Source organism: Amblyomma mixtum, chromosome 8 (assembly GCF_055824585.1).
Source record: "Amblyomma mixtum isolate Tamu chromosome 8, ASM5582458v1, whole genome shotgun sequence".
NCBI lineage: Eukaryota > Metazoa > Arthropoda > Arachnida > Ixodida > Ixodidae > Amblyomma > Amblyomma mixtum.
In genome coordinates, this window is record NC_143019.1 from 70,964,971 (window position 1) to 70,974,344 (window position 9,374).

The following is a 9,374-nucleotide window of genomic DNA, read 5'->3' on the forward strand; positions in this document are numbered from 1 at the left end:
TTTTTTATTTACAGACCAAATGCAATGAAACTGCACAGACTTATTCAGTTTTTTCTGCTGATTTCAAATATGCGATTTGTTTACTTCTAGACCAATTAGTTCCTGAGATATTAATATATATCATGTCATTGTCTGCTGAAACAATAGAAAAGAAATGGGCCACCAGAAATTTAATTTTAATGTGTGGGTAGATACTACAATGTGTGAGGAATGCAACGCTGGAAGCAGTTTTCAGTTTTTTGTCCGTGTGGACAAATGGGCTTAATAGTTAGTTTTCAAGTGAGTTGACCAGACATACAGTGCCAGAAAACATGACATACATGAAACTAGCTATTAAGCCCATTTGTCCACACGGACAAAAAACTGAAAACTGCTTCCAGCGTTGCATTCCTCACACATTGTAGTATCTACCCACATATTAAAATTAAATTTCTGGTGGCCCATTTCTTTTCTATTGTTTCAGCAGACAATGGCATGATATATATTAATATCTTAGGAACTAATTGGCCTAGAAATAAACAAATTGAATATTTGAAATCGGCAGAAAAAAACTGAATAAGTCTGTGCAGTTTCATTGCATTTGGTCTGTAAATAAAAAAAATGATCTAAGACCCATGTCCCCCCTTAATTAAAAAAACAAAAAAGAGGGGTTAGGATGTCTGAGGGGATAAGGAGGCCACAGGTGGTACAGGACAGGTTAAATGGAGAGATATGGGAGAGGCCTTTTGTTTTACTTGTCATACTTTCATTAGATGGCGCTACAAGGCACCATACCATCATCAACAACAGCAATGACACAAGGAACTGAAATGCAAACCGGCATGAAAGTAGAACAGCCAGGACAACTTTGTCTTCTATGCACATATTGATGATGATTGTGTGGTGCTGTGTAGCACCATTTAACGAGAGTGTGACAGGTACAGTCTTTGTCAAAAGTAACCAGGCTGCATGGTTTGCTTCTAGCTTACATAATGCAGCCCTTGTGGCTTTCCTAAAGATCAAAAGGTTTTGGAAGGCAAGAAGGCCCCCAGTCCTTCCCTTTAACGACCATTTCAGCTTCAGGGAAGCTGTAAGGGCTCCACTGTACGAGCTACAAGCAAACCATGCAGCCTGGTTACTTTTGACAAAGACTGTACATCTTTGGTCCTGCACTGGACGTAGTTTGGATGATGAACAGTGTTTTCTGGAGTTACCTTGTGATCACGGACAATGTATTTTTCAATTTTTTGTCTGCGCTCTTGGCATTCCTTGACAAATGACGTCTCAGACATGCTTCTGGATCTCAGTGATGTTGTTCAAGTTAATGTCTACGAACTGGGCAAAGCATTCCTCAAGCTGTCAGCAGCCCTGTGCATCAACATTCCAGCAATAGGTGAGTCTCTGACGCCTGTTTCACCTGTTTAATATCTTATTGCCGGCCAGCAGAACAGAGGCGAAGGCAATGAAACAACAAATTGGTAAGTGTTTTCCATACTTAACAGGACTGCGGCAGTGAAACGCTTCAGAATTTAACCATGTGAAGGTTTTTGCCGTATATGTACAGCGGTGGTTTTCTGTCCCGCAAGGTCTTTACCGTACGGGTACGGTTTCGATCTTCCGTTTGAAATTTTGCGCCAAAAGAACAATGCGTGCTCACTGGGGGGTGCTGCCACCTCTTAGCTAGACTTACAAGAAGTGTTTGAATTTTGTGCTGCCTTCTTACGGAGATAAGCAGAACTTATGTCTAGCTTTAGCGCGGTGGCACAGACTGTGGCAACACCCCTTTTGTAGTTTTGGTTTCGCCGCGTGATCGCAACGGAGTCGCGCGAAATTTGAGTTTTCTTTTTGTCAGCACTATCTTGCAGGGGCTGCCGAAGTTGATTTCTATCTTTATTGGCGCTGCTCTTAGCTTGCTTATCACCGTTGCTCGCGAGGTATTCTCGCCCTCTGTGGCAACGCGCCAACGTGGTTTCGATTCCGCCGCGGGATCGCAACGGAGTCGCGCGAAACGTGTTTTCTCTTTTTGGGCACTCTCTTGCAGAGGCGACGGAAGTTGATTTCTATCTTTATTGGTGCTGCTCTTAGCTTGCTTATCACCGTTGCTATTCTATTCTATTGAACATTTTCCAGTTGTGAGTGATGCTGTCACCAAAGTACTGTTCCTAATTTTTTTTTACTATTTATTCTCGATTATATACATTTTGTAGATTCAAGATCTGCAATAAAGTAATTTGACCACCTGGGAAAGTTTTCTTCAAAATAATTCGACCCTCAAAGGGTTAACCATGTGAAAACAAAAGCATTGACTGATGGGTTATCGGCAAACAATAGCCAAGAACATTCGCCTTTTGGTGAAAGGAAAATATGTGACAACATAATAGTATTAAAAAAGTGATAACGCACTGTGCACCAGGCAAGGCAAAAGAACAGGCAACTTCAAGCTAGATGCCCTCGTTTAAAGGGACAGTGAGGAGAGCACTATGAATATTTCTTTTATAGCAAAATCCGATATTTCGGCATGTCATGGCTTTGTTGCCACTTGGCCGGCAGCGAAAGATGCATTTATTTCTAAGAAACTTGGATTCGAAGTTGAAAAAGTTTTTCCCGCCGCTCTGATTCAAACTTGGGATTCTCCTATGACGACACAGGACTAAGTGACGTGAAACATGACGTGCACATGACGTGCACATGACGTAACGCAGACTCCGTGATTTCTGGCAGCCAGCAGTGCGGCCTAGCAGCAGCCGAAAAGAAAGCTACCGCCTACCGCAATATATGCCACGTTGAAGGCATATATTGCGGCCGTCGCTACAGTCGCTTCGCTTACGTTTGCATTGGCGTTTTGCCAGCGTTACGATGGATATCGTTCTCGAAGTCGCCAACGAAGTTCTCGCAAATAGACAGCTTTAGCATACCGTGTACCATGGCCGTGTACCTTGTTACCGCTAGCGGAATACCGGGAGCCAGCCTACTGCGGATGAGCAGGTGCTGATTGGTCCCGATGCTTCAGGCGCGCGTAGCTGCCGGGCACGTGGCGCCATCTGGCACCGTCAAGGAGATTTGCGCATGCATTGGCTGCGCCTCAGTGATTTGTGGCGTCTCGTGTTCTAGTGTTTCTAGAACCATTGGTTCTAGCAACACTGTTTTGTCCTATGACCTCATCACGCTTGTACTTGCGAGTTTGGCCTGTGGTGGCGATACCTGTATTTTGGTTCTTGCTCTTTTCTACGTTACAAGAGCTTTGTTGTCAGTATGAGTGGCGTTTTTGTAATCAGAAGCTGGTATTCTGTCGATACAAGCCAACTTCAATTTCTCCTCAGTGTCCCCTTAAACGCACCAGTGACGTTGAGAGCTGCTAAGAAGGCTTCAACTCATGTCTTGTTAACTACTTCAAAAGGAAGCTTCATGAGCAGTGGGGGAAGCAACTGTATTGAAACATGTTTTCAAATTCAGATTCTTTATTTACATTTAAAAGTACACAAAGATGTGTCCAACACTGTCTGGACTCGTAGCCGTAGGCTAGTCATGGGTCCAAAAAATGAAATACCATCATACAGACACTCCAGTACAATGCAATTAGAACTAGTAACAGCGGGGTAGATACATGTGTATGAATACAAGTGCAGAAATGGGAAAAAAAAAAAAAAAACATTACACGGAACAACTCTATAATATTCTTAGCATATTAGCTGACAATGCATTTTGTCGGGACATTTGTATGTGTCACAGCTCAGGAGAAATGTGAGGGACCATCTTGAATCGAGGCAAAAGGGGATGGAGTTTGAAGCCCAATGTTGGCCGGTTTGTGTTCAGCATTGTGAATGAGACGGAGCCACGGATTCAGGTGAAAACAACTATAACAACAGATATATTGTCAGGAAAACACACACGCAGGCAGATCAAACATGGCATTACATTAATCAGGCAAAACGAAGCGACAGCTGCTAACATAGCATTATGGACAAGTATTTACACTTTGGCCCTGGTTGGGGTCACCTTGCCACTGGGAAAAAAAAAAAAAAGCATCCCAAACAGAAAAAGTGCCAAGTACGCCCCTACATCTATACTACTAGGGGCCACATTGAAGGTCTGAAAAGAAGAATACAAGCACAACAAGCCCCGTGTATACCCTCTTCTGTAAACAGTGGATGACTATAGAAACCATGCATGGTTAATACCGTGTGTTTGTGTACGTACCTGATGAATAGAACACCATCCCAAAACTTAAGGTAGATATTTTAAACCACACGGGCTGCCTACATATGTTTACATAAACATCATGTTAAAATGCGTAATTGCTGCCACGTTTCGGACAGTGTGTAAGCTGGTCAGAGTTGGTAGTTTCATAATCACTAAGCTTCACGTATGCTGTACCATGGACCAGATTATAAAACATGTCAGTTTGATGAATCTTTCTTCTTGAACCCAAGCGTGATATGCCGGACAATGAGTGTAGTTCGGTTTTTGAAGAAAGTCTCCTGTAGCGGTTGTGAATGAAGTGGGATGTTTTTTTCTGAATGTTTTGAGTTTCTCTGTGGTCGCTGTTGGCACCACATTTGGAAGTGTGCGAGTGCACTTTCAAGATTTGCTTATTGCTTGGTCGCAGTCGTTTCTGGGAACACCAAGGCTTGAATGTGTTGTTCTGGTTTTCATCTTAATTTGGAATACTATTGCCACTCATGGCCTGGCTCAGAGTTGAAGAGCTGGCGTCTAAAGCTGACTTTTGAACCATGTCAACTTGACACCGTGCTGCAAACGCTACCGTGAACGGAAAAATATAATTTTTTCTTATTTTTTTCCTATTGAGTGGCCATTTCCTGCCTCGCTCAGTAGTGGTGCCGATATCATATGGACCCACAACATGACTGCCTGTCACACAGCGTCCTTCGTGTCGAGTAGTTAGATGGTCCCTGTTCGATCTAAGATGAACACTGTTAACTGGTGCGTGTGATGTACTATACCGAATGTTTGAGCAGACACTTCAAAATTCTAAATTCGTAAAGATAAGGAGTTGGACATAGAAGTAAAATCAAATCCTTTCAGGAGCAAACTGTCAGCCACAGCAGACTTAAATTACTAGAAAATCCACCATAGTTTGATAGCTAATTAACTAAAACTCACTAGTAAAACTTTTAATTAACTCAGTATGGCGGTCAGCGCTGATATGGAGTCCGAAGCTGTGGACATGGCAATGCCATATCAGATTTTAAAACAAAGAAAAATGGCATTCTCTAAAGCTGTGGAGCGAGAGGAAATGTGCTGCTTTTCCCCGTACAGGGCTGAAACTGAGTGCATCAGGCACGCAGGACTGGGTCTGCAGTGCAAGATTTGTACTGCCTTCTCCATTGTGCCATGGCAGGCACTTTATTTTGCTCTGTCGCTCTCAAAAATAATGACCACGCAATTGGCAATGACTATCATTTTCCTTCCACCCAGCGCTCGAGGAAAAGGAACATGCATGATGATGATGTGGTACAGTCTTTGTCAAAAGTTTAGAGCCCAGGGGGTTTGCTTCTAAGCCTTGTGGTGGGACTCCTGAAGCATTCGTGGCAGCCCTACCCATTGGAGGAAGCAGGACCAGAAATCTTCTTACCTTGAGGAAATTTGGAGCGCTGGAGATGCATTACGAACCACACAGTGTGGCTCAGAAGCAAACCCCCCTGGGCTCCAAACTTTTGACAAAGGCTGTACAACAGTGCATGCAGTTTGAATTAGGTACCGTAGGTGTTCCAACGCGTCATAATGGACATTGCATTTGCACTGGGCTTTTTACGCAACCTGGGGTTAGCAAGCGGAAGGTACGGGGTTCGATAGCGAGTGCCACCAAGTACCCACCACACCAGTTTTTCTGACGTGTACAAACTTTATACCCGCTTGGTACTTGGCTTTTCTCGGATGAATTCTTGGGGAAAGGGTCTTGGGCCACCCCCCTTTGATGGATCATTGATGTATTTAAGCTGTATATATCCGCCACATGCGGCAAAACCCATTTGTGGCCCTTTTTTGCACTGCAGCACTGGCCTAGAGGCTTAAGCATCTGCCATGCATGTGGGAGGTGTAGTGTTTGATGCCCAGTGCCTCTAAGGATTGCGCCGTAGAAGTAGGCAGTAGGATGGTTCGACAGGATACCGGGAAGCTGTCTCAGGAGACTAAAGATCTGATTAAGAAGCCCCAGTAGCCCCCCCCCAGGGCAATTCCAGCGTGCACATATTCTGTTTTTTTAAAATACATTGGCTTTGAAATGGCATTATACTCAGCCTTTAATAACAAAAGAACAACCTCATGGGTGCAGTGTGAAATCAGATAACTACCGTATTTTCCGGTGTATAAGACGCGGCTTTTTTCCAAAAATCTTGCTGGTGCGTCCTATACGCGAATCTGATACGCGAATTTTTCGTTTTTTTTTTTTTCAGAGTTCAGAAATTGCTCAGGTTCATGTTCAAGCTTTTTTCACCCAAAAAATATCACCACCGATAATGCGGTTTCATAAACAGTGGTCATTTCAGAGGCCCCAAGCAAAAGTAATGTGAAGTGCCAAAAGATGGCGAAAATCACGCTTCTCGCCATTGCCAAGACGAGCCAAGTCAAGGCGGCGTTTTTTTATTCACCCATTGCAACTATGTTTGCTCCGTGTACATAGTGCAAAGAGAATGTTTCAGCAGCGTTGCCTCCAGAAATGGGCGAGCTTTTTGATAGCACATCCGAAGATTAAGACTTCGAAGGTTTTAAGTTAATATAAAATGTTCTTATGGACATAAGGAGAGTTTTTTCGTTTATTTTTTATTTTTTGCTAAAACGTGGGCGGGTATGGCGCGAGTGTTGCCTTTTTCGATCACTTAGCATTGCTTAAGAACTTCTCACAGGTACAGTGTATTTAGCGATGGTCGCACAAGCATGTTTAATTAAGCCTTACTAGCCTAACTGGGTAAATTGGGGTGCGTCTGCATATATGGCGGGTGTGTCTTATGCTCCGGAAAATACGGTACTTTGAAAGTTCTTGTTCATGTACATTCCTATGGCCCATGCCTTTGGATTACCCCACCTGGTGATAGCAACACCGCTGCATCTTGCTTGCGTCACTCATCAGTGTGTCTATACCAAGAAGGCAGCAACGTTTCGCCCTTTTGACTGGCTTTCCTGTAGTACCTCTTTGTCCATTGTTATTTGTAAACAGCTCCCACCAAGGGTCAAAACTTGTCGGCAGATATGAAGAGCAAAGCTTTGCCGCCGTTTCACACCTCGATTGTTGTTAGCTTTTTGCCGCTATCCCACTGATTGGGTAACAATTCGTGCTGTCTTCGTGCTAACAATTAGTGCTAGGTTTTGACCCTTTTCCAGACTAAGCCAAAAGCTGCTCGTAGCCAGGCCAAAACAGGCGTAAGAGAAAGTAGAGAGGAAGCGTAAAATGGAGGGCAACGGTAGCCACATGAAAGAGTGGCACCAGTTTCCCAGTATAGAGGAAGTTTCAGCAGTTCTGACCAGCTTTGCGACTGGTACGCCGCAGCACCACGGGGTGTGGTCCGTCCTGCGGTGCACTCCATGCACATGGAAAATGAGAGGAGAGACAAGAAGCAGGCAGGCTGTACAGTATTTTATTATTGCATTCTGTTGGAACGGCTTCAGTTCTGGCCTGTACATATATATTTTTTTCGCTACAGGGGGCACACTCAGCCCCTGGAAACTGGTAACAGTGCATAGTTGGAACACGCGGGCAGGCGGCTGAAATGGGGCTCGGCCCGGGCCACAGGTGAACGATGAACACCCGCCTTCCCCCTTCCCCTCCGTTGTTTTTTTTATTATTATTGTTATTATTTGCACATGATGAAAAGCTTAGGTCACAGCAAGGAAGGAAGGGAAGGCCATTCGAAATGGATTTCGTAACCCAAAAAAGCGGTTTCACTATATTTGGGTACAACTTGAAAAAGCAGTTGGCAACAATGGGCCATGGTCGATGGTGTTTTGTAGTACTCCACTGACCGAGCACTACAGAGAACGAAATTGGCTTTTTAATGTTTGGCTATGTCAAACAAGCCAGGCAAAATTCTAGAGCTCGTATTTTTTCCTGGTGGTTATCTTTTTGCTCAAGTAACGAGAAAACCTTCTCATCGCGGAGGAATTCTGCGTGGCGGTCCTGAATGTGGGCGGAGCTTGACTGCAGACTTAAGTTGCACCCGACCGTAGTGCGACTGTTACAGGACAAATGAAGCACCGCGTGTGAAGATAAAAGAAAGCCGCACACAGTCACAAAGACAGTCACAACCCTTGTGTGCTTTGTTGTGGCATAGTTTAGCAACATTTCATTCGGCAAGTGGTGGAAAGAACTCCGTGCATTTACAAACAGTTCCACCCGCAAACCTGCGCAGGCGTGATGAACATTCAAGGCTTAGCTCCACATGCTCAGTCTCCTGGAAAAGAATCGTTGTTCAGGAGTCTTGACAATTTAAATAATTTCTTTTTGTAAACTATGATAGCAGCAATTTGTCATATATTGTCACACATTAGAAAACTGTTTGAAAATAGAGTCCAGTTGAAAAGATGAAATGAAGGGTTTTTTGCGCTCGTCACCAAGATGGTAGAGGATAAATGTATAGTAGGTGAACAAGGATTTCCAATACGCAATAATTACACTCTTCAAGGCTGTAAAGCATGTCAACCATTTTAGAGCAAAACATTGTCACATTTGTCCACACGATAGATGCACCCTCCAAAAATTTGTAAACTTTCTGGTAAAAAGATCAGCACATTATAATGTGCGTTGAATAGAAGCATTTGGCTTGTTTTATCGACTTATTGCTAATGATAACAAGTGTTGATACAGTACGGAGGTGCAGTGGTGGTATTAAACCTAGGAGAGGATGACTCACTTTATTTTTTTGGCCACCGCGGTGGCTTAGTGGTTATGGTGCTCGACTGCTGACCCGAAAGACGCGGGTTCGATCCCGGCCGCGGCGGCTAGAATTTCTTTGGAGGCGAAATATGCTAGAGGCCCGTGTACTGTGCGATGTCAGTGCATGTTAAAGAACCCCAGGTGGTCGAAAATTCCGGAGCCCTCCACTACGGCGTCTCTCATAGCTTGAGTCGCTTTGGGACGTTAAACCCTCATAAACCAAACCAACCATTTTCTTTTGTGTTACCCCATAAGATGTGACGAGTTTTGCAGCCTGAAATATGAAAAAAAAAAAATGTAACAGCTGCCTTGTCCTTTCTAAAAAAAATTTGTAGCATAATCACACAGAATGAGTTTCTTATTGCGTTGATACAGACATGGTGTCACACGAATTCGTTCAAGCAACCGTAACACTTTGTAAAAATATATTGTGTAAAACTTCACAAAACGAGAAGATATGTCGCAAACCCTTGAAAGCAAATAGACAGTTAGTGTTTGAATTGCCCTC

At 43.8% G+C, this 9,374-nt stretch overlaps 1 protein-coding gene across 2 annotated transcripts in view; it reads left to right on the forward strand.

Moving 5' to 3' along the window:
- Positions 1–9,374, forward strand: part of Brf (Brf RNA polymerase III subunit) — a 65,305-nt gene that overhangs the window by 11,107 nt on the left and 44,824 nt on the right. For both annotated transcript variants that reach the window (XM_089558455.1, XM_089558454.1), the window contains exon 5: positions 1,268–1,372. In XM_089558455.1, the coding sequence (XP_089414581.1) occupies positions 1,268–1,372 (105 nt within the window). The remainder of the gene's footprint in view (positions 1–1,267; positions 1,373–9,374) is intronic.